General features: G+C 47.4%; 1 protein-coding gene across 5 annotated transcripts in view; it reads left to right on the forward strand.

Moving 5' to 3' along the window:
• nos1 (nitric oxide synthase 1 (neuronal)) overlaps positions 1 to 22,637 on the forward strand; it is a 234,542-nt gene extending 211,905 nt beyond the window's left edge. For all 5 annotated transcript variants that reach the window (XM_072496887.1, XM_072496857.1, XM_072496877.1 and 2 more), the window contains exons 25-29: positions 1,445 to 1,566; positions 2,472 to 2,620; positions 5,759 to 5,953; positions 8,540 to 8,658; positions 18,851 to 22,637. In XM_072496887.1, coding sequence (XP_072352988.1) covers positions 1,445 to 1,566; positions 2,472 to 2,620; positions 5,759 to 5,953; positions 8,540 to 8,658; positions 18,851 to 18,866 — 601 coding nt within the window. In that variant the 3' untranslated portion in view covers positions 18,867 to 22,637. The remainder of the gene's footprint in view (positions 1 to 1,444; positions 1,567 to 2,471; positions 2,621 to 5,758; positions 5,954 to 8,539; positions 8,659 to 18,850) is intronic.
• Positions 22,638 to 25,004: the final 2,367 nt, after the last annotated feature.

Consider the following 25,004-nt stretch of genomic DNA (forward strand, 5'->3'; position numbering starts at 1 on the left):
TTTATTTAACTAAAAGATATTAAACATACTTGCACTGTGGGTCGACACTATGTTAGATTGACTGAAGACCTATGCCTAACCTGACCAGCCTATACTGCTAGCACATGGTGGATGTTTGTGCTACTGACTGCGGGCTCTGTCTGTCTCAGAGGCTGCATCCTGAATGAGCGGGAAAACTAGTGCCCTCTGTCTTTATAGTGACCGTGCCCTAACTGGTGATTGGCTGCTGTGCTGTGTGTGTTGATTGGTCTTGCAGTGTGTCAGTCAGTGTGTGTCTCTGCACCATCATATACTGATGCGTATATTATGACAGTGGGGTTGTCCAGATGGCCATTGGGGGATGTGTTCAATTTGCGGGAAGGGTAGGGGGGAGTGAACAATGGTAGAGGAGGTGGATGTTCACCGGAGGGCTGTTGAGTGGGGAGTGGGGATGATCATTGGGGTGTTGGTGAGTGAGCAGAGGCTGTGGTGGAGGGCAGTGGGAATCAGTTGAGGGGTGGGGAGGGTAGTCAGGCGTGTGCGGGTGCAGTCAGAGGGATACAGTGTAGTCACGGGGTGGGAGGTCAGTTGGAGGAGTGGGGGTATAGTCGGGGTAGTTAGGTGTGAGAAAGTCAGTTGGGGGAGTGGGGCTGTTGTCGGAAAGTGGTGTGTGTAGTCGATGTGGGAAGGCCTGGCCCATGGAAGATCAGAGGTTGGAGGTGGAGTTGGGAGGAGGGGTTACTATGGGGGTGTAGTTGGGGGATCCGGTGGAGAGTTCTGGGAGAGGTGGGCGGGGGGTAGAAAGGGGGCGGTGATCCCCCAGGTTTGGCGCCGGGGAACAGACATTATGGGCCAATGTAGTACAAATTTAGTTTCAAGGCTTCTGTGAGGCTTTCATTAAAACAAAAAGATGGCCATTTAATGACTTCTGGGGGACATACTGAACTCTCATTTCAGAATGGAGCTAGCAAATTTTCATAGAGTTGTTTAATATAACTGCTAAACTAAATTATTGTTTGATATGCTTTGGAGAAAGCATTAACTATTCTGGTTGTTCTCCTGCAAGTCGCTAAGCCCGCTCTCACTGGGCCAAGTGTCTCACGGGATTGAGAACATAAACCAACAACGCACTCCCTGTACTCTGCCCATACGGTGCCCAGGAGCCTCAGTTAAGGCATTTAATCTGATTTTCTTTCATTTTAACTGCACAATATATTACAAGAAACTAACCACTGGCCTTTCTGCAATTGCTGAAACTTCAAGAAGTTGAAGGGAGCGGCAATTGTACTTCTGAAAGAATATTCTGCAGCTCGAGCCTGTGATCACATTGTCAGTTTCTTGAAGAGACCAAAATACAATGTGACAAATTTCAAGTCCTTTATCAAAGTTCAGCAATCAAAGAATAGCAATCATAGTGTCCAATCACAAATACCTGTTTTAATCTGTTTTGTGCACCTGCATGCAGAGCACCTTCTTTCAGGTTGCCCAATGATCCAATGGTTCCATGTGTTTTAATTGGACCGGGGACAGGAATCGCACCCTTCAGAAGCTTTTGGCAGCAGCGTCAGCATGATATTGAGCATCAAGGTAAGTCATCGATAAAAAGAGAATTAAAAGAGGAGCTGAAGGCACACCAGCATTTCCAAAGCGGTTCATCCTGCAGGACTAAGCATAAATGTTACATTGAAAAAAAGTTATCAATTGCCTTGGACTGCTTAACTGGAGAAGGTAATTGAAATGACGGTAGAAAAGGGTATGAGAAAGAATAGGGGCTGGATTCTCCGGTGCCCTAGCCGCGTGTCTCACCGCTTGACAGTGGGATTTCCCAGTGAAGCCACCCCACGACGCTGTGATGCACTGCCAGTGGGAATAGAGAATCCCAACAGCCGGGGCATTTTGGCCTAGATTCCTTGGGGACCCTTTTTTCCTCTTCATGTCCCGTTCTTGGTCTCAAATTTGACTTTCAGAGGTTGTGTCCTCGGTGTCCACAGCCTCTTATGTCTGGGTAGTGCCTAAATTGCCTCCAAGACCTTCAATGGCAATGATGTGGAGATGCCGGCGTTGGACTGGGGTGAGCACAGTACGAAGTCTTACAACACCAGGTTAAAGTCCAACAGGTTTGTTTCGATGTCACTAGCTTTCGGAGCGCTGCTCCTTCCTCAGGTGAATGAAGAGGTCTGTCATTCACCTGAGGAAGGAGCAGCGCTCCGAAAGCTAGTGACATCGAAACAAACCTGTTGGACTTTAACCTGGTGTTGTAAGACTTCAATGGCAATGACATTTTCTCTTTCACTTATTTGGAAACATGGAGGATGAAATTTCCTGGTGACACAAAATGAGTCAAAGCAAATCCCAATCTGCAAATCCCAATCTGCAAATCCCAATGCCCTTCCATTGAAGTCAAGTATTGCAGGAAATCTGCTCCCCCTCATGTCTTATTTAACTTTAATAATGACCTCATAAAAGTTTGTGATCTCACTTCTATGTTTTAGGTTTGAAACCATGTCCCATGATGCTTGTGTTTGGTTGCCGACAATCAGAAATCGATCACATCTACAGGGAGGAGACCATTGAAGCAAAAAGTAAAGGTGTCTTTCAGGAACTCTATACAGCTTACTCCCGTGAACCAACAAAACCAAAGGTATTTAGACAATCTGCAATTTGTGTAGTGTATTATGTACTTTATTTATGTGAAAAGATTTAATTATATTTTTGTAAGTTTTACTTTTTAGAAATCATACCTATCTGCATATAAATAAAAGCCATTTGAAGTTTGTAAATAAGCTTTGGGGACTGTTCCAATCCCAGTTGATATTAAACTGGAAGATTCCAGAATGGAACCCTGGCTCAAAAGACTATGGACGGGATTCTACTGCCCGCCAACCACATTTTCCTCCGCGGCACGCCTTCGCCTGCAGCGGGATCGTCTGTTCCGGCAGCCGGCGAATGGTATTTCCCATTGTGGCCATCCCATGCCACCAGGAAACCCATGGGCGTGGGTGCGCTGCCAGTGGAGCAAAGGATCCCTGCGACAGAGAATTCAGCTGCGTAACTTTTTTTATAAAACGTGGAGGAACAGGATCGCTAATTAGTTTTAACAACAAGAAAAAAGCATTTATTAAACAAGAAAAAAGCATTTATTAAACATGAAAAGTTGAATTACAAGACAATATCCCTTTATTCTCCACCCCTAGCCTAACAAATGTACACTGATTTAAAGATTAACATGGATTATGAAGTACATCTTAAGCTTCAATGGTTTAATTAACACAAAGTCCCTTTTAAGCACACAAGATGACTGCAGTCAAATAAACGCACTCCGCTCTGAACCCAAGTTATGTCTGTGGATTTCTCCTCTGAATCCCCCCAGTTGATGCTCACATGAGAGTTTTGAATCTCCACTCCCAAAAACATGCTTTAAAATTTTCTCTCACAAGTATGCTTTCCCTTAGCAGTTTGCATTCTGAAATCTAGTCCATGTTTTACAAATGACTATTTTAACCAAGCTTCTGCTCCACTTTTAGCAGCAGATGCAGTCCAGGATTTTATAGCACCCTTGTTTGTGTTTCCTTTGCTTTAATGGCTTTTACTCAAACTCTGAGATCTAGCCACCAATTTCCAGTTATTTCAACTCGCATTCCTCAGCTGTAGTAAAGTGTCTGAAACCTAAAAATCACTTGAGATATCTTTATGGCTTCTCAACTCGGTATGACTTTACTGAATAGCTCTCTGTTCTAGTACCTTTACCTCAGACTTATTGGAAACTTTTCTTAATTTCTCTAGTTTCCTTAAATAGCTGCTCTTCAGATCTTTGCACTTGCTTTCTTAACCATTACTCCGTGATATGGCTTTTCTTCTAGCAAGGCTGGGAGAGATGTCCCCGCTCTAGCCTTCTGAACCAATTGCTTCCAGCAGAGCTGTGAGAGCTGCCTTCTCTCTCACTAACTATCGACAACTGCAGTCAAATTAGCTAAATTAAAACTTAAAAGCTTCGCTACCTTACAAGGCTCTAGTTGTTAAGTGACGACTTATCTTTCTCAAGGCATTTATTGACTTTTCAGACTGCAACCCTCCACAAGCACAATAGAATCATAGTCAGAACTTAACTAACCTCCACACATTCAAACACCATTGTCTAGCATGAATCTAACTAGGTTTTATCCTTATAGGCACAGGAACATTACATTAAACATACGTAAAACTATACCTTGGGTGCAATTTAACGGCCTTGCCGCGCCTAACTTGGTGTTGCGACGAGGCCGTTGAATCTTGTGACAGGCCTTGTGAGATTCTCTTGAGATGCAACCGAACTTTGTGAGACCTCGCAATATGAATCTCGCCCTCTCTGGGCGTGATCCAGATCAGCATATTTAAATGAGCAATTAAGCTTAGTCAAAAATGCAATCTACTGGATTCTCCGTGTGCCTGGGCTACCTAAACAAGGCACCGTTTAGCACTGGTTTCCACGAACATGGACCAGGCGTAATGGCACCTGGGAGAGAGGGGAGTCTCCCAGGCCATTAGAGACCCCCTGGGGTCGGGGACAGGGCAGGGTGGTACCCTGGCACTCCCGCTGGTGCCCGGGCACATTGGCACTGCCAGCTTAGCACCTTGGCACTTCCACCCTGAATGACCAGGTGGCACTGCCATGGTGCCAGGCTGACAGTGCCAAGGTGCCCAGGTGCCAGGTTACCCACTCCAGGGATCAGGCCCTGGGGTGCTTTACCCATAGGAGGTGGGGTGAAGGGGGGCATGAGGACCTCGGAGGAGATAAGTTGGGTGAAGTGTAGGGTTTTGGAGGCTGCGGTAAGGTCGGTGAGGGGGGGAGCGATTGAAAGATTGGGTTGGTTTTAAAAATGTCTCGTTGGTGCAGTGAATGACTAAGGTGGAGCCTCAACTTGGCTTTCCTTGCTGAAACCCCAAAAAAATGCAGAGTGCCATTGAATAGCGCGATCCAGCCCACGTATCGCGCCCAAAACTGGTCTCTGACTTTTTGTCATGAAATCGCACCCCTTATTTCTAATGTTTTCCAATGCAAATATAAATCCATTAAAACTACCTTTATTTTTTTTAACAGGACATTGGAAATGCTTATTGCTTTTTGAGATTGGAAATATTTAATGCTTTGGATTGCAAATCCCCGTTAATCAAAATACTTGGTCAATTTGTCTTCCAAAAAAACAGCTTTTTATTTAAATCCCCATCTCTCGGGGATTTCTAGCTTGCAGATTGAGTTTGTGAAATTACAGACAAGGACTCCAAAGGCTCTGTTGTGCACCTGCATTGGTCATTGGGAAAGTTTGAAATTTAGAAAATGTGATATTAGTTGCTGTGGAAGCTTTGGGCAAGGGGCTTTATTTTGGAGCATTTAAAATAAACTTTTAAAATATATTCTTTCACTGGGATGCAACGAGTCATGCGCATGACATAAGACCATCATGTGAATGAAAATACCATTGGCAAGGTTTTCCAAATACCTTGAGGTGCATTTAATGCTGTTCCAAACTTGAAATTTCAAACTGTAATTCATATTTGATCTTTGCTCCGGTTTCCTCCCACAGATATGCAGGTTAGGTGGATTGACCATTCTAAATTACCCTTAGTGTCCAAAAAAAAAGGTTAGGTGGGGCTGCTGCGTTACGGGGATAGGATGGAGGTGTGGGCTTAGGTCGGGTGCTTTTTCCAAGGTCCGGTGCAGATTCGATGGGGTGAATGGCCTCCTTCTGCACTGTGGATTCTATGATTCTATGAACAAACTGAAGTATCTGTCTGGTTTCAGAAATACGTGCAAGATATTTTACGTGAACAGCTTTCTGACCAAATATTCAAACTACTGCAAGAGCAAAGTGGACACATCTATGTTTGTGGTGATGTTACGATGGCAAGTGATGTGCTAAAGACCATTCAAAACATCTTGAAAACACAGGGGAAGATATCCTTGGAAGATGCCGGGGTTTACATCAGCAAGCTAAGAGTAAGCATTTATATAGTGCCACTCCCATACTTGCACTCAGGAAATCTTAAAATATTTCAAAACTAATGATTTTGTTTCAAAATATATGTAATATAGTAATAACTAACTAAATCCCAGATTGTGTTTCTAGCCCTGTTTCAGGAATAGATTAAGAGGTTGGGTACAAATTATGCGGAATTGCTCGAATGAAAATTCAGGACCTGAAAACTTGAGGAACAAACTGAATACTAAACACTTTACATGAGGATCTGATATGTTGGAACACGCAATTAAGTATATTTCAGTAGGGTGTATTTTGATGACTTTTGGACATATTTAGTTACATTTGAGTGCTCCCATTTGGTAGAAATTGAGTGGTAATGCCCTAATAATTGTGTAAGAGAACACACTACCCTATTGCTGGCACCAGTCTTTAATACAATGGCACAGAAATTGCAGGGAGAATAATGGCTAGATTAATACACACGCCACTATTTATGGAATCTGTGGCAAGTAAGAGATAAGTCAGAAATTGCGAATCACCACAAAATGTTGGATGATTCCTAAAAATGGGAGTTTGCCATCAACCACCACTGCCATTTAGGAACTGTACAATTGTTTAGGGCTGGAATTTTATGTCATTAAAAACTCTTGGCAGTAATTTAGTGTATGGTCATGACAAGAAACTCAAGCTGTCCAGCGCAGAAAGTGAACAATTAAAACCGTGGAATCTCACTCCACCAGGTAGTAAATAGTTCCTAAAAGCTTTGTAAACTTTGCATTTCCAAAAATGGTTGAGCCACGATAAATCACAATACTCGACTTTCTAATCCAGTTATTGATCCAGATTGACCACTGAGATCATAATGAGTCTTAAACAGCGATGCTAAACGAGGACAATCAGCGGGATCTTCCAGTCCCGCCTGCCAACAGGATTTACCAGTGTCGTCAATGGACGTTTGGTTGGTTCAGTGCATCCAGCAGGGCAGGGCTGGAAAATCCCACCCTATAACACAGAGGGCAGAATTTTCCAGTCGTTCCCGCCAGTGGGATCTTCCAGTCCTGCTGATGGCGAACCCCTGCTTTGGGATTCCCGGCAGTTGGGCGTGCATGCAACGGTGAACCCCGTTGACAGGTGGGCAGCCTCCATCGCTGGGAAACATGCCAAGGGGGCACACAGAAAATCCCGCCAAGAATCTCAATCCAACTCAGCGATTGATAGCTGACAGACCTGACGTTGAACTTTTTAGTTAGATTTATATAATCTAATTGATTTTCTTTCCCATGTTATTATTATATATATTTAGACATTTATGATCACAAAAGATATCGGGCGCGATCTAACAAAGGTTTCATTTGTGGCAGGTTTTGCTGGTAGTTTCCCGATGGCTCTTTCGGCACGTTCTCCACCGCTATCTAAACACGCTTAGTCAATTTTTGGGGCCATCGGGGGTTTCTTCCGGGCAAGCCCACATTTAGAATTACTTTCATCACTGGAGAGCTGAACTTGCTGGCCAGACCAGCTCCTCCAAGATCGGGCCACCATATTGAAAGGGTGCCCTGATCTCTGAGAGAGATTGTAGGTCCCCCACACCCTCATCCATGGCAATGTCACTCCCACATATATGAGCACTACCACCCCCCCCCCCCCCCCCAAGTGATGACACCCTGCTCAGGGGTCGCTGAGGGCCTCCCTTTACAGGCCTTCCCGGTCCATCAATCAGACATCCCCTTCAGGATCCCCATCCTTCACCCCACCAACTTCCCAGATACCCCATCATACCCACCCTAACCCCCCCACCCTTCATAAACCCCCCCCCCCCATCCTCCTTTCATAGGCATGGCTCCCCCAGGCCCTGATCTTTGGCAGTGCCACCATAGCACCCAGGCACCCTGACAGTGCTACCCTGACACCCTAGCAGTGTTCCTGCTGGCTTTTCATGCCCATCCGTGTACCTTGGCAGTGCCAGGGTGATAGTGCCAAGGTGCCAGCCTGGCAGTACCAAGGTGCCCACATTCCAACGGAGGGCCGTGGGGCTAGGCTGCCCAGCCCCTAACCACCCAGCGGCCTCCAATAGCCTAGAAGACTCCCCTGGTGCCATTCTGCCTGGTCCATGAATGGACCAGTACTTAATAGCGCCCGGCTGGGTACTCCCTGGGGAGGCCGTTAGATATCGGGAGCCCAATAGATCCCAAGTGAACATGGTTAAGTATGTTTAAATCCTACTTAGGTGCGTGAGGCTTGGTCATGACCATTGTGGGCGGGATCCTAAGCACGATGGTTCGCACTGTCTGGGTAGGTATTCTAACACATTAGATGCACATTTCAAGACTTAGAACTTGGAGGCATATTTGAGATATCATGGGCCCGAATGTAGCACAAAATAATCATAGAGTAAGAAATTGAATTCACAAGAATGCACTTTCTGCTTTATATGCCTTGTTCCTTAGTATTAAATAATAGTAAGTGAAAATTATTTTTAAAACAAAATGAAGTATTAATGTGACGATGGTCCCTGCCCTGCACCCCCCTCCCTTCCCCCTAAAATACTAGTCGGAATCTCTGGCTGGGTGTATATCTTATCAATGCCTAATTTAATATTTCAGGATCAAAAGCGTTATCATGAAGACATATTTGGTGTGACTCTCCGTACGCATGAAGTTACAAACCGCCTTCGAAATGAATCCATTGCTTTTATTGAAGAAAGCAATAAAGACGCAGATGAGTAAGTATGCCAATAAATAAGTAAGAAATTTCTGAAATGTGGCAGAAATAAGTTTGAGTTACTTGTAGAATCTCTTGGGATATCTGGCAGTGCAGTTTAAAACATCCAGGGGCTGGTTTTAAGTCAAAAATGTATTTCATCAGCCTTTGAAAGAGAATAAGATTCATATTATTAATAAAAACAGAAATGGAGAGTGTACAACATGGAACTAGCAATTATAGTTCTTAGATCTTAGAATTTACAGTGCAGAAGGAGGCCATTCGGCCCATCGAGTCTGCACGGCTCTTGGAAAGAGCACCCTACCCAAGGTCCACACCTCCACCCTATCCCCATAACCCAGTAACCCCACCCAACACTAAGGGCAATTTTGGACACTATGGGCAATTTAGTATGGCCAATCCACCTAACCTGCACATCTTTGGACTGTGGAAGGAAACCGGAGCACCCGGAGGAAACCCACGCACACACGGGGAGGATGTGCAGACTCCACACAGACAGTGGCCCAAGTCAGGAATCGAACCTGGGACCCTGGAGCTGTGAAGCAATTGTGCTATCCACAATGCTACCGTGCTGCCCACGGTTGAATTAGATCAATAAAATAAAGCTCATGAGAATGAGATTTAAATTGATTCCTAAGGCCGTAAAGTAGAATTTGGGGGGTAGAGGTTAAGACCAAAAGCAAAATACTGATTGATGGTGGTTGAGCTTGGTATAACTTCAAAGTGACTAACAAATGCACTAATGCTGTGGACGGCTTCTAATCCATCAGGCGCCAAAGATAGAATTGCTTTTTCTAATTTCAAATCTCCTATTTATACTTGTGTGTTTAATGGACACTGTGGTGTTGGGTGTTCTGACACACAGATGAGCCAACACAGTTGTATATGGTACAACGCTTCTTTATTTAAACTCACTATTTACAGTTTGGTCTTTGCACTCTGCACGTGGGGGGCTCCCTGCTTGTGGTGTTTCAACAGCTCTTTCTTGTTCCCTTCTCCCCAGACCAACTGCCCCCAGGTGTCGTGCTCGTGCTTTTTATGTGGTTGGTGTTCTTGTCTGTGATTGGTTGTGGTGTTGTGTACTCTGATTTGCCTGTTAGTGTGTCCATCATGATGTATGTGTTTGAATATCATGACATTCCCCCCTTTTTACAAAGATATGTGCCGACGTGGTAACAAATATGATCGTGACGTGAGTGCATCTAAGAGTGTGTGTGTGTCGTGTGCAGCATGTGCCTATGACGGAACTATGTACATGGGGCGATGTCGGGTGCGTCACATGAATCAAGTTGTACCATAACATAACAGAAATGCGAACGAGAGAAGAAGAAGAAAAAAAAAAAACTTGAACAGTTGTCCAGTCAGACGACATCTGGAACGATAAACAACAACAGGTTATCATGTAAAATCGTGGAACTTGTTAAACATATGAACGGTATTATAAGTCCAGTCTAATGGGTTTGCGACGAATTCGGGTTGACCGCCTCAAGGGTGGATCAAGAACCACCGGCTGCTGTGCAGGCATGGCCATGGGTGGCGATGGAAAGGGCGTGATGTGCGGCAGCTCCACAAAGTCATCCTCGGAAGCCTGTTGAGGATCTGGCGTGCTGTGTGGCTGTGAGCGTGGAAGTCGGCGAAGGGCGCGCCGATTGCGGCGACGCACGGAACCATCCGGCATGCGAACCAGGAACGAGCGGGGAGCCACTTGTCGGAGGACTTCGGCCGGTGCTGACCAGCCACCATACGGTTGATGGACGCGTACTTTGTCTCCGGAGGACAGGGGGGGCAGGTCCGTCGCTCGTGTGTCGTACCGACCTTTCTGGCGATCACGCTGCAGTTGCATGTTCCGAAGAACCGCCTCATGGTCTGTTGTCGGTGCCAGGACGGAAGGTACCGTCGTCCTGAGGGAGCGACCCATTAGTACATTAGCAGCTGCGCTGGCGAGAGGCCCGTGGATAACGGGGCCGATCGATAGGCCAACAAGGCAAGGTTAAAGTCCGATCCGGCATCAGCCGCCTTGCACAGGAGCCGCTTTGCGATGTGGACACCCTTTTCAGCCTTCCCGTTCGATTGTGGATGCAGAGGGCTGGATGTCACATGAGTGAAACCATATGCTGCGGCAAAGGACGACCATTCACGGCTGGCAAAACAAGGTCCATTGTCTGACATGACAGTCCTTGGAATGCCATGGCGAGCAAACGTTTCCTTGCAGGCCCCAATGACTGCGGACGACGTCAGATCATGGAGAGGCATGACTTCCGGGTAGTTTGAGAAGTAGTCTATAATAACAATGTAATCTCTGCCGAGCGCGTGAAATAGGTCAACACCCACCTTCGCCCAGGGGGACGTCACCATCTCGTGTGGTAGAAGTGTTTCCGGAGGTTGCGCCGGCTGAAACCTCTGACAGGTTGTGCAGTTGAGCACCATGTTGGCTATGTCTTCATTAATACCCGGCCAATATACCGCCTCCCGGGCCCTTCGTCTGCATTTTTCGACGCCCAAGTGGCCTTCGTGTAGTTGATGAAGAATCATCTGGCGCACGCTGTGTGGAATGACGATTCTGTGCGATTTCATAAGGACCCCGTCTATATTGGTGAGATCATCCCGCACATTATAAAACTGGGGGCACTGCCCTTTTAGCCACCCTTCCGTCATGTGGCGCATCACTCGCTGCAGAAGGGGGTCAGTCGCCGTCTCTGCGCGTATGTGGGCCAGACTAGGATCATCAGCTGGCAGATTTGCTGCTGTCAGAGTCACGTGTGCCTCAATTTGGCGCACGAACCCCTCTGCATCTGGTGGTGTGCTCACTGCTCGGGAAAGAGTGTCCGCCACGATGAGTTAGTTCCCCGGAGTGTAGATCAGTTCAAAATCGTACCTCCTGAGTTTAAGTAAGATGCGCTGGAGGCGAGGAGTCATGTCGTTCAGGTCTTTGTTAATGATGTTGACCAGGGGGCGGTGGTCAGTTTCGACCGTGAATCGTGGCAGGCCATACACATAGTCGTGGAACTTGTCCAGTCCAGTTAACAAGCCCAGGCATTCTTTTTCGATTTGCGCGTAGCGCTGTTCGGTAGGGGTCATGGCTCGTGAGGCATACGCAACCGGGGCCCATGATGACGTGCTGTCTTTTTGCAGGAGTACCGCTCCAATACCAGATTGGCTGGCGTCTGTTGATATCTTTGTGGGGCGAGTCGTGTCAAAGAAGGCCAGCACTGGTGCCGTGACCAGTTTGTGCTTGAGCTCCTCCCATTCCCGCTGATGCGATTGGTGCCAGTTGAATTCCGTCGATTTTTTTACAAGATGGCGCATATTTGTTGTATGAGAAGCCAGGTTGGGAATGAACTTCCCAAGGAAGTTGACCATGCCCAGGAATCTTAAGACAGCCTTCTTGTCAGCCGGTCGTGGCATGGCTGTGATGGCGCTAACCTTGTCTGCATCGGGACGGACCCCGGACCTTGAGATGTGGTCCCCGAGGAATTTCAGCTCCGTCTGGCCGAAAGCACACTTCGCACGGTTGAGACGCAGGCCATTTTGTCGGATGCGGGTAAAGACACGTCGTAGACGATGCATGTGTTCCTGCGGAGTGGTGGACCAAATGATGATATCGTCCACATATACCCGTACCCCTTCGATGCCTTCCATCATCTGCTCCATAATGCGGTGGAATACTTCAGATGCCGAAATGATGCCGAATGGCATCCGGTTGTAGCAGAATCTGCCAAAAGGGGTGTTGAATGTGCATAGTCTCCGGCTGGCCTGGTCCAGTTGGATCTGCCAGAATCCTTTGGACGCATCCAATTTAGTGAATATCTTGGCTCGCGCCATCTCGCTGGTGAGGTCTTCTCGTTTCGGGATGGGATAGTGTTCCCGCATGATGTTGTTGTTCAGATCTTTTGGATCTATACATATACGGAGCTCGCCAGAGGGCTTCTTTACACAGACCATGGAGCTGACCCATGGCGTGGGCTCCGTGACCTTGGATAGGACCCCTTGGTCCTGAAGAATCTGCAGTTGTGCCTTGAGGCGGTCTTTGAGAGGCGCAGGAACCCTGCGAGGTGCGTGAACGACAGGGATGGCGTCCGGTCTGAGTCGAATTTTGTACGTGTGTGGCAATGTCCCCATGCCTTCAAAAACCTCCTGGTTGTGAGCGAGGAGGGAATGGAGATTTGCGTGGAACTCAGCATCCGGGAAGTCGGATATCTCATCTGGAGAGAGAGACATAATACGCTGTACCAGGTGAAGGACCTTACACGCTTGTGCGCCCAGTAATGAGTCCTTTGATGGGCCAACAACTTCGAAGGGGAGTGTGGCCGTGTACCTCTTGTGAGTCACCTGTAGCTGGCAAGATCCTATGGACGGGATAACGTTCCCGTTATAGTCAACCATCTTAAGCCGGGATGGTGTGATGGGTGGTTTGACCTTCATGGCCTGGACTGCAGAGTAAGCAATCAGGTTGGCGGATGCGCCGGTGTCCAGACGGAAGGCGACGCGCGATCGGTTGACCGTCAGGGTGGCACACCACTCATCGGCTGGATTGATGGCATTGACCTTGTTGACATCAATGACGGAGACTCGGAATGCATCCTGGTCATCTGCATCACTTAACTGGAAGTCTTGATGCGTGGGCTGGACGGTCCTGACTCGTGTGCGAGGTTGTCGAGGATGCGCCGGATCCATGGGTTGAGGCGCACGACAGCGGGCTGCGTAGTGGCCCATCATGGCACATCTGTGGCACTGTCGGTTTTTTGCAGGACATTGCCCTTTTAAGTGTAGACCTCCACAATTGCTGCACGTCATGACGTCACGGCGTTCGTTGCGCCACTGCGCATGCGCAGTGCGATCTTGCGGTGGGCGCGCCTGCGCAGTGCGTCCCTCGTTGTGGCCGTTATTTTTGGCGCGCACCTGCGCGGGAGACCGCGAAAAGCGCGGGAAGCGGCCGCTGTCGTCCGGGCCGTGGGTCGGGAGGTAATCGACGGCCTGGATGCGTTCGACGTCGTGGGCGGCCTGGCTTGCCGATTCGACGGCTGGGGACCCCCTCCGTGCCAGCTCGGACGCCTGAAATCGGGCAAAACGGCAGGTAGCATTTTCGTGGAGGACACAGGCTTCCACAGCAGACGCTAAGGTGAGGCTTTTCATTTTAAGAAGCTGCTGGCGTAGGCCACTAGAGGCAACGCCAAAAACAATCTGGTCCCTGATCATGGACTCTGTAGTGGTGCCGTAACCGCAGGACTGCGCTAGAATCCGGAGGTGCGTCAAAAAGGGTTGAAAAAGCTCCTCCTTACCTTGCAGGCGTTGCTGAAAGATGTATCTTTCAAAACCTTCATTTACTTCAACTTGAAAGTGCTGGTCCAGTTTGAGGATGACCGTGTCATATTTGGCCTGGTTTTCGCCTTCTTCGAACACCAGTGAGTTAAAAACATCGGTTGCGTGCGGGCCTGCGTAGAAGAGGAGCATTGCAATCTTCGAGTCATCCGAGACATTCTGTTTTTCGGTGGCACGGATGTACAGGTCAAATCGCTGCCTGTAGAGCTTCCAGTTGGTGCCTAGGTTCCCCGTGACTTGCATCGGCTGCGGTTTGCCGGTGTGGTCCATGTCCAGAATGGCAGGTTGGTAGGCAGGTATCGATCCACTCCTGTACCATGTGGTGTTGGGTGTTCTGACACACAGATGAGCCAACACAGTTGTATATGGTACAACGCTTCTTTATTTAAACTCACTATTTACAGTTTGGTCTTTGCACTCTGCACGTGGGGGGCTCCCTGCTTGTGGTGTTTCAACAGCTCTTTCTTGTTCCCTTCTCCCCAGACCAACTGCCCCCAGGTGTCGTGCTCGTGCTTTTTATGTGGTTGGTGTTCTTGTCTGTGATTGGTTGTGGTGTTGTGTACTCTGATTTGCCTGTTAGTGTGTCCATCATGATGTATGTGTTTGAATATCATGACAGACACAATGTCATACAAGTATTGCTTGAATGCATGCACAGTGTGTGTGAATGGAGACTGAGGGGTAGATTGTGAATCAGCCGGTTTCTAGAATGCAGTGCTATCTGATCTGCAGCACCCATTTTGTGCGCCTAGTGGGCCAATTAAAAACCTACCTCAGAGCTACAAAGAAATAATTATTGCCTACAAGGCACGCAGAGACAGGGAAGGGAGGGCGCCTAGGCAACAACTGATCAACTCCATACTGGAGATAGACAGGCAATATTCCGAAGTCCCGACCGTAGAGCTTCTGGCGGAGAGGAAAAAGCTACAAATGGTCTTTAACCTGCTATCCACCAGGAAAGCAGTGCACCAACTCTCCTAGACACAGGGCACCTTCTATGAACATGGAGAAAAATCCAGCCGCCTGCTGGCTCGCCAGCTGAGAAAGCAGGCAGCCACAAGGAAGATAGCGCAGGTAGACTGATAGCCGAACCAAAAAAGTTCAATGAAGCATTCAAGGCCTTCTACCGAGGGCCGTGCACCTCTGAATGGGGCTCGGGCATGAAACAGTTCCGCGATGGTCTGGACATCCCAGTTGTGGGATGATAGCAGGAGGGAGCTGGAAGCACCCCTAGAACTGGGAGAAGTCATGGAGAGCATCGACTCCATGCAAGCGGGGATGGGTCCAGGCGCATTTGGGCTCTCGGCGGACATTTACAAAAGATTTGCGGCCGCACTGGCCCCGCACTTGCAGGAGATGTTTGCAGACCGCTATCGAGGGGCAACGCTGACACACGCCACCATATCGCTGATACCCAAGAAAGACAAAGATCCTACAGAATGCGGATCCTACAGACCCATTTTGCTGCTCAATGTGGATGCAAAAATACTCTCAAAAATCCTGGTCAGGCGACGAGAGAACTGCGTGCCAGAAGTGGTCAATAGAGACCAGACGGGCTTTGTTAAGGGTATACAGCTAACTGCGAACACCAAGCGACTGCTGAACATGATAATGACCCCATCTGAGGACAGAACATCAGAGGTGATCATCTCCCTGGATGCAGAAAAGGCCTTTGACCGAGTCGAGTGGAAGTACCTGATTTGGTACTGTGGTAGTCTGTGTAGAGGTATTACGGTACCTAGTAATGCTGGAACACCATTGGTAGATATTGTATGTTTCCCATTGGTCAAGCTGTATGGTAGCTCTGCCCTGCAAGGCGGGGTATAAGAGCCTGTGCCGCTCCAGCAGCCTTCTTTCTATACCTGAGCTGCTGGGGGAAACATCTAGCTTATTAAAGCCTTCAGTTGGACTACAACCTCGCTTTAGTAGTCATTGATCGTGCATCGGGCACTAGAATGGTTTGGGCTGGGGACAGGGATCCCCTCATGAGTGAAACTCCTGCACAACGCCCCATGGTGAGCGTAAGGACCAACACCACCAGTTCTGAATACTTCCAGCTGCACAGAGGCACAAGGCAGGGATGCCCTCTGTTCCCACTCCTATTTGCCCTGGCAAGTGAGCTGGAAGGGAATCTGAAGACCAGACAAAGAGCACAGAGTCTCACTCTATGCGGATGACCAATGCTCCTCTACATCTTGGACCCACCAAGCGGCATGGAATGGTTTATGAAGCTCCCAAGAGAGTTTGAAGCCTTTTCGGGCTGCAACTCAACCTGAGCAAGAGTGAAATCTTCCCTGTGAATCCGAGATGGGGAGGGACAGAGCTCGGGGGATTCCAGTCAAACTAGCCCAAATAAATTCCGCTACCTGGGCATCCAGATTGACCATGACTGGGCACGGATCCACAAGTGGAACCTGACCAGTCTGGCGGAGGAAGTTAAAAAGGACTTGCAGAGATGGGATGCACTCGCACTCTCCCTAGCGGTTCCTCATCCTGTTCAGATCCATACCGATCGACATCCCCAAGGCGTTCTTTAACTCGGTCGATAAAATGGCGTTTGTGTGGTGGGGGCAGAACCCAAGGATCCCCAAAAAGGTGCTACATAGAAAAAGAAACAAAGGGGGGCCTGGTGCTCCCATACATACAATACTAACGCTGTGCAGCCACAGCAGAAAGAGTGGGGGGATGGGTGAAAGAACCCAAAACGGGAATGGGTGAGGATGGAGGAGAGTTCCTGTACAGGGCGACCATCCGAGCCCTCGCCATGGCGGCACTGCCATCTCCGCCAGCCAAACACTCAACAAGCCCAGTGGTGATAGCCACACTGTGAACCTGGAATCAAATGAGACAGCACGTCGGCCTATCTTAAATGTCCACTCTAGGCCCCATCTGCAGCAACCATAGGTGCATGCCAGCCTTTAAGAGGTGAAGATAGGACGGGGGGATGCTGTCTGTTGGGGACTTCTTTTCAGAGGACAGACTAGTGACTTTAGAGGACTGACAGGAAAAACTATAATTACCCAACGTGAATGAACTGCGACACCTACAGACAAAAAACTTCCTCCGCAAGGAGACAACATCATACGCATGGACCCTGAGACACGCAATGTCAGAGGAACTACTGGACGCGGGCAATCTGGGAGGGGGAACTGCAGGGTCCTATATGGACAAATACCAGAAAGGGCTCGCTCCGCACTGGATAAGACCTGAGAAAAATGGGAGGGAGAGCTAGGGATTGAAATAGGGTGGGGACTCTGGAGCAAGGCACTGAACAGGGCCAACTCCACCTCCACTTGCGTAAGACTAAGCCTCATGCAACTGAAAGTGGTGCACAGAGCACACCTAACCAGAACCCCAATGAGAAGGTTCTTCCTGGAGGTGGAGGATAATTGTGAATGGTGCCAAGGAGGTGCAGTCAACCACACCCACATGTTCTGTGCATGCCCCAGAATTGTTGGGTTCTGGACAGCCTTCTTTGTCCATGGGGGTGAGGGTGAGGGTGGAGCCAAGCTGTCTTCAGGGTATCAGACCAGCCAGACTATTTATGGGGAGGAGGGCCGATGCCCTTGATGTGCCATCAATTAACACAAGACGAGTAGTGAACAAAACTGTGGTTTTAATAAGCTAAACAGAAAGTCTCCTGGCCACTGATCCCGAACTGGGGCAGGGCCGGAGGTCAGCCACCTTTATACCGAGGCCGAGGGGAGGCGGAGCCATCAGGCAGTGGTTTACCACAATACATGTAGTACAGTAACAGTTTACCACAATACATATAATACACTAACAGTGGTTTACCACAGCCCTTGCCTTTACTTCCCTCATCACCCATCGAAGAATCCTGCTGGTTGGCAATCAGCAGCACCACCAAAAGCTGCAGATTGGTCGGCCGACCTTGAGAATATCAAAGTCACCACCTGACGATCGGAGGAGGACTTCCACAAGACATGGAAGCCGTTCAGTAAATTGTTCCAGGACCTGTTTGAAGCCAAAAGCCAATGGAGCAGGGGGAGGGGGCCACATGGGGGCCACTAAGACACCAAAGACCAGGAAGGGGGAGGAAAGGAGGGAGGTTAGGCAGAGGGGAGAGGGGAAGTGGGGGGGCATGGGAACAGCCGGAATAAACAACAGGGGAGGGGGGCAACAACGAGGCCACAATGACAGGGCCCTGCAGCAGGGATGAAGGGCTGCAGGTCAAAATGGGGGCAGGCCAAGGCTGAACCGCCAAGTACAGGGAGGGGTACCAATCCCCGCCCAACCCCCCGGGCAGAAAAGTCCATTCTAACCGGTAGACTAACAGAACTAGTTACAGGACCTAGGGCCCTGCCAAGCCAGCACAAGCAAATAAGGCAAAATGGACAAAGACGCGAAGAGAACACCTAAACAAGGGAGGGGGAGGATATGGAGGGTGGAGCTCACTAACAGGGGGGAGGAGAGGGAAGGGTGGAAGGAACTATACATATGTGAATACACGATGATCACTTTAACTATATATAAACTGCAAAATTCCTCAAAATTATTGCAAAAAAAAGAGCTACAAAGAAATAATCAACACCGATGGTCATTCATCATGTAACAGGCAAAAGGAACTTCATCAACATTTCAATGCCAAGATTAAAGGTAAAACATTCTGGAGTACCATAGTTATAACTCCTGGTTTATAATGCTTGTCGCTAGACGTTCAGACAAAATTATGGCTTAGCATTTAGAAAGGTTAATGTTGAAAGATTCAGTGAATGCTTTGAAAAGGCCATAACATGACAATTTTATGTATTATAAGATGCACTAAACATCTTGTGGTTAAAATATATCCACAAAGTCATTCCTCTAGTTTTACTAATGCTACAATTTTCCCTTCTTCCTCTAATCTTCCACAGAGTGTTCTGTTCTTGATTGAGAAGTTCACATGGCAATGAAACATTTGATCATGGCCTTTGGAAGAAGTTTCATTCTATTGTGAAGACTTCACTGAGCATCAAAGTCCAAACGAGTGTGGATGCTGACAGGATATAGTGAAAGCCTACTTAATCTTTTATATTTTTACACACGGGAGATTGTTCTGTAATTTGTTATATGGTGTCGCTATTGGTGTGTTAATTTTTCGCCAACTTGTTGCTTTTAAGTAGCTGCAAGGTCCGCTGCAAGCAAATGGGAAACCTTTCTTCAGACAAAAAAAATTGCTGCATGAAATAAAAACAACTTTACCACTTCCTTAAAAAATATTAAGAGTTCAGCATACACAGGCTTCATTTTACAACACCAATACATTAATTCAGTAAAGATCTACAGGAGTTACCTCCTTAATGTTTCAAAGAATGCAGGCCTTTAACTTGTTTTGTGTATCTCTTACAAGTTAGCAAAAAGCATAAAAACAATCATGTGTTTCTTCTTTGTGAAAGTGCAGTCCTGTTGTTTGCATGCTCTGAAGATGTCAAATGCGATAATTCCTAAATATGGCAAGTGGAGGATGGCTAAATGAGATTCGTTTAAGAACGTAACAATATGCAATCACTTATTCATGAGGGCCGGGTATCAGCTGGACTGCTGGTGCAGCATAATAGTGCTATTACTTCCTGTGCCTTGACGGGCTCTCCCCGGCTGTTCCATTAATAGAGAGGTTACAGTTTTAGCCAGAGGCCCAGATTTTCATGGAGTCTGGCTGGGTTGCGAGGCTCCCAAGACTGGGATTCCTGCCCCAATGCTTGCCAGCACAGGATAAGGATACCTATACCCAGCCTGCATGCATCTCTTCCACCCTTGCAGGCTCCAATAAATGTTGGAAATTTCAACCCCTCCGCCCAATAATTTTGATTGAGCTGGCCCATTCTGTTAATTGATCTGGTTCATAATACCTCAGAGGATTTGTAAACCTTGGGCGGAGCATTAGTCTCAAGTTGGAAACACCCAAAAAGTTCATTCAGCATTCCCATTGAAATACCTTTCTCCTCTCATGATCTTATATAGCTCTCAATCCAACACAGCCATTCGTAGTTTTAATGTAAAAACAATTATCCACTTCACATCTCTTAACCATGTAAGCACTTGGGTATTGTAAAAAAAAACACTCTTCAAAGAATGATCAGGTTATTACAAACAACATGTCAATCAACCAATGTTATCATCTCCTGTAAGCTGTGTCAAAATTGCCTACAGGGCTGAATGCATTCTTGAAGCTCAGTCAAACATTCATATTGAGACCATCTGGCAACTGTATCAACAAAGCAGGCTGAGCAGTTGACGAGACACCTTCCATCTCATTCACAAAAATCCAGCCGAGTCTTAGATATAGCAAATGAAGACCATCTATTTCTAGGGACTGGGGGGGATTTCTAGTAAAATATAGGGATGTGACTCAAATAGATTTCATTCTCAGTGGCAAGCTCAAGAGAGACAACCTAGGCACAGAACTAGGGAGTGGGAAGGTGAAAAGGAAAAAGATTTTTGAAGGAGCAAGGATCTGATTGAATCTGAAAATTAAGTGTTACTTTGATATTCAGATTAAGCCAGGATTTAACTAGTTCCAGAATGCAACGCTAACATTGTGCCAATGATGGTTTTGGTCATGTCATTTCACTTTGAAAACTAAATATACTTGAGAACAGCTTCACGGAGGGTTGTCTTATGATACATTTTAATGTTAACCATGATAACGCTAAATTGAAGAAATATGTGAAATCTTTCTACAAATCAAAATGACTTATTAAGATCAATTGTTCCATAGTTATGTAGTGTCAGGTAAAAAAGGCAATAGCAGGGTATTTTATCGATACGTGGCGGCATCAGGTAATTAAGGTTTTTGTGTGAACATGATGTGATTAATAACCAGTCGTTGCTAATGGAAATTCAAGCTCTCTGTCCTTCTTTTCGCATTATTTGACATCCACCTTCAGCCTGAGGGATTTCTGCCCCGCCAGCTGGCGGAAATGGCGTTTGTTGCCCCGCCAGCTGGCGGAAATGGCGTTTGGTGCCCCACCAGCTGGCGCGGAAATGCGGCGCATGCGCGGGAGCGTCAGCGGCCGCTGACAGTTTCCCGCGCATGCGCAGTGGGGAGAGTCTCTTCCGCCTCCGCCATGGTGGAGGCCGTGGCGGAGGCGGAAGGGAAAGAGTGCCCCCATGGCACAGGCCCGCCCGCGGATCGGTGGGCCCCGATCGCGGGCCAGGCCACCGTGGGGACACCCCCCCGGGGCCAGATCGCCCCGCGCCCCCCCCAGGACTCCGGAGCCCGCCCACGCCGCCTGGTCCCGCCGGTAAATAGCAGCTTTGATTTACGCCGGCGGGACAGGCAATTTCTGGGCGGGACTTCGGCCCATCCGGGCCGGAGAATTGAGCGGGGGGTCCCGCCAACCGGCGCGGCCCGATTCTTGCACCCGCCCAATCTCCGGTACCGGAGACTTCGGCGGGGGCGGGATTCATGGTGGCCAACGGCCATTCTCCGACCCGGCGGGGGGTCGGAGAATGACGCCCCTGATAACTGTCTCCATTTAATTTGAGGTATTGATTCATCAATTATAACATGTCAGATAAGGACAGTCCTTTTAAGGTGGTTTTCTTTCCATTGCCATCTGATCGTACAGAAAACAAAAAAAATAGGAGGAGGAGGAGCCCATTCCGCCCTTCGAGCCTGCTCCACCATTCATTATGATCACGGCTGATTTTAAAGTATGTTTAGTGTAAAGATTTTTCAGCGATGTATTGACAGGTGGCAACTTCAGCAAAAATGGCTTGAAAAAAGCGTCAGGGCTGAGTGAAGGGCCTTTCAGCTCTTCCAGTTTCCACATTTGAACCAATCCAATATTTTTTTGTTTCTGGTACCCTTGTTCTAACTTTTGAATAGAGACGACCTCCTGATATTCTTTTTAAAAATTCAGTTTCCACTAATTGCGATTGAAGAAATCCCACCTCGTCTTCCTTTCCTGACTTCCCAATGTTTGATAAGGTGCTCCCTCGGCTGATTTCAATTTAAATAATGCGAAAACGTCTCTCATCTCCCCTCCTTACATGTTTTCAAGTGAGTAATGTGACAGATTCTGTAGTGCAGCATTTTTTTTTAAAAGGGCACTCGTGAAAAAGCTACGACATGTCCCAATTACCATCAAATAATGTATTTCTAGGAGAAATGGGTAATTAGAGCGCTTTAAACTGACTTTTGAACTATGACTAAGAATGGCATTGCATGTTAAAGTGTATACTGTGCTGAGGTAAGCTATATTGAATGACATTAACATAACTATGTAACTTAATGGGCTTCACTAAATTTGTGCTTCAGTAAAACCTCTTTTACAAAATTGCTTTTCTGTATCTTTCCGAAATGCTTTTGACTTGCCAGCATGACACAAGATGTTCATTTTCTTGAAATTTAAGATACTTTAAAACGATTCTGGGTCCTTTACTGTTTCTGATCACGAGAACTGCACTTTGTGAAAGTATCCTTTTCTCTGCATAATCAATTCTGCATCATATATAATCCATTTACACACAATGTACACCGCTCAACAAATAATGAAAACTGATAATGACTTTATTGACATTTGTCATTGAGAATTTTTTTTTCTGTTTAAATGCGTTTGATCAACAACCCAACAATGCAGGAATTAAGAGTAACTTGACAAACCTGTTCTATGATTTGCGTTATATAATCAATAAAGACGCTCATGCAAAGCTTAATTATTCCCAGTGTGCTTGGTTCTTTCTTTAAGCAGCACACAGGAATGGAAGTATTTTACATCATTAATGTAGTAGGTACATGTCCATCATGAGGGTCCTATAAACCAAGGCTTGCAAATGTGTGTGTACATGCACAACCACTCTTTGGATTAACCATTCAGTGAATGTTGAACTATTTACTAGTGCCCAACTTGACCTTGACTGTAACCAGCTGTATTTCTGATTTTCTGCATTTTAAATATGTAAATATATTAAATATTTAAATATATAATGGGACTGGTTTAGCTTAGTGGACTAAACAGCTGGCTTGTAATGCAGAACAAGGCCAGCAGTGCGGGTTCAATTCCCGTACCAGCCTCCCCGAACAGGCGCCGGAATGTGGCGACTAGGGGCTTTTCACAGTAACTTCATTGAAGCCTACTTGTGACAATAAGCAATTATTATTATTATGTTTGAATGAATGCTGGACAGATCCACAACCTTGGAATTGGCACTCACCGCATACCAGAGAAGGTAAGTTGTAGATTAGCGGCGTATTAAGAGCACAAATTCAAAGGGAGTTTATGGCCTGCTGATTAAACTGGTCAGAGCAGCAAAGTGGCCTCCAGTGCTGCCAGGGTGCTCCAAACTGGCCCCAGCAAAATGGTCCCCCACTCACCTTCTAATCTAGTTCTACCGATAATTGTAATAATAATCTTTATTATTGTCGCAAGTAGACTTAATTAACACTGCAATGAAGTTACTGTGAAAATCCCCAGAATCCTAGGGGAATTTGGCCGGTTTTCGGGGTATAAATTGAACATGGGTAATAGTGAGGTCTTAGTGATCCAGGCAAGGAGGCAGGAGAGGAGATTGGGAAGGATGCTGTCAAGATTGTGGTGTTGGGTGTTCTGACACACAGATGAGCCAACACGGTTGCATATGGTACAACGCTATTTTATTTAAACTTACTATTTACAGTTTGGTCTTTGCACTCTGCACGTGGGGGTTCCCTGCTTGTGATGTTTTAACAGCTCTTTCTTGTTCCCTTCTCCCCAGACCTACTGACCACCAGGTGTCGTGCTCGTGCTTTTTATGTGGTTGGTGTTCTTGTCTGTGATTGGTTGTGGTGTTGTGTACTCTGATTTGCCTGTTAGTGTGTCCATCATGATGTGTGTGTTTGAATATCATGACATCCCCCCTTTTTACAAAGATATGTGCCTACGTGGTAATAAATATGATCGTGTCGTGAGTGCATCTAAGAGTGTGTGTGTGTCGTGTGCAGCATGTGCATATGACGGAACTATGTACATGGGGCGATGTCGGGTGCGTCACATGAACCAAGTTGTACCATAACATAACATAAATGCGAACGAGGGAAGAAGAAAAAAAAAAAAAAAACTTGAACAGTTGTCCAGTCAGACGACATCTGGAACGATAAACAACAACAGGTTATCATGTAAAATTGTGCAACTTGTTAAACATATGAACGGTATTATAAGTCCAGTCTAATGGGCTTGCGACGAGTTCGGGTTGACCGTCAGGGTGGCACACCACTCATCGGCTGGATTGATGGCATTGACCTTGTTGACATCAATGACGGAAACGCGGAAGGCATCCTGGTCATCTGCATCACTTAACTGGAAGTCTTGATGCGTGGGCTGGACGGTCCTGACTTGTCTGCGAGATTGTCGAGGATGCGCCGGATCCATGGGTTGAGCCGAACGACAGTGGGCTGCGTAGTGGCCCATCTTGCCACATCTGAGGCACTGTCGGTTTTTTGCAGGACATTGCCCTTTTAAATGTAGAGCTCCACAATTGCCGCACGTCATGACGTCACGGCGTTTGTTGCGCCACTGCGCATGCGCAGTGCGATCTTGCGGTGGGCGCGCCTGCGCAGTGCGTCCCTCGTTGTGGCCGTTATTTTTGGCGCGCACCTGCGCGGGAGACCGCGAAAAGCGCGGGAAGCGGCCGCTGTCGTCCGGGCCGTGGGTCGGGAAGTAATCGACGGCCTGGATGCGTTCGACGTCGTGGGCGGCCTGGCTTGCCGATTCGACGGCTGGGGACCCCCTCCGTGCCAACTCGGACGCCTGAAATCAGGCAAAACGGCAGGTAGCATTTTCGTGGAGGACACAGGCTTCCACAGCAGACGCTAAGGTGAGGCTTTTCATTTTAAGAAGCTGCTGGCGTAGGCCACTAGAGGCAACGCCAAAAACAATCTGGTCCCTGATCATGGACTCTGTGGTGGTGCCGTAACCGCAGGACTGCGCTAGAAACCGGAGGTGCGTCAAGAAGGGTTGAAAAAGCTCCTTACCTTGCAGGCGTTGCTGAAAGAGGTATCTTTCAAAACTTTCATTTACTTCAACTTGAAAGTGCTGGTCCAGTTTG

Source organism: Scyliorhinus torazame, chromosome 1 (genome assembly GCF_047496885.1).
Source record: "Scyliorhinus torazame isolate Kashiwa2021f chromosome 1, sScyTor2.1, whole genome shotgun sequence".
Taxonomy (NCBI): domain Eukaryota; kingdom Metazoa; phylum Chordata; class Chondrichthyes; order Carcharhiniformes; family Scyliorhinidae; genus Scyliorhinus; species Scyliorhinus torazame.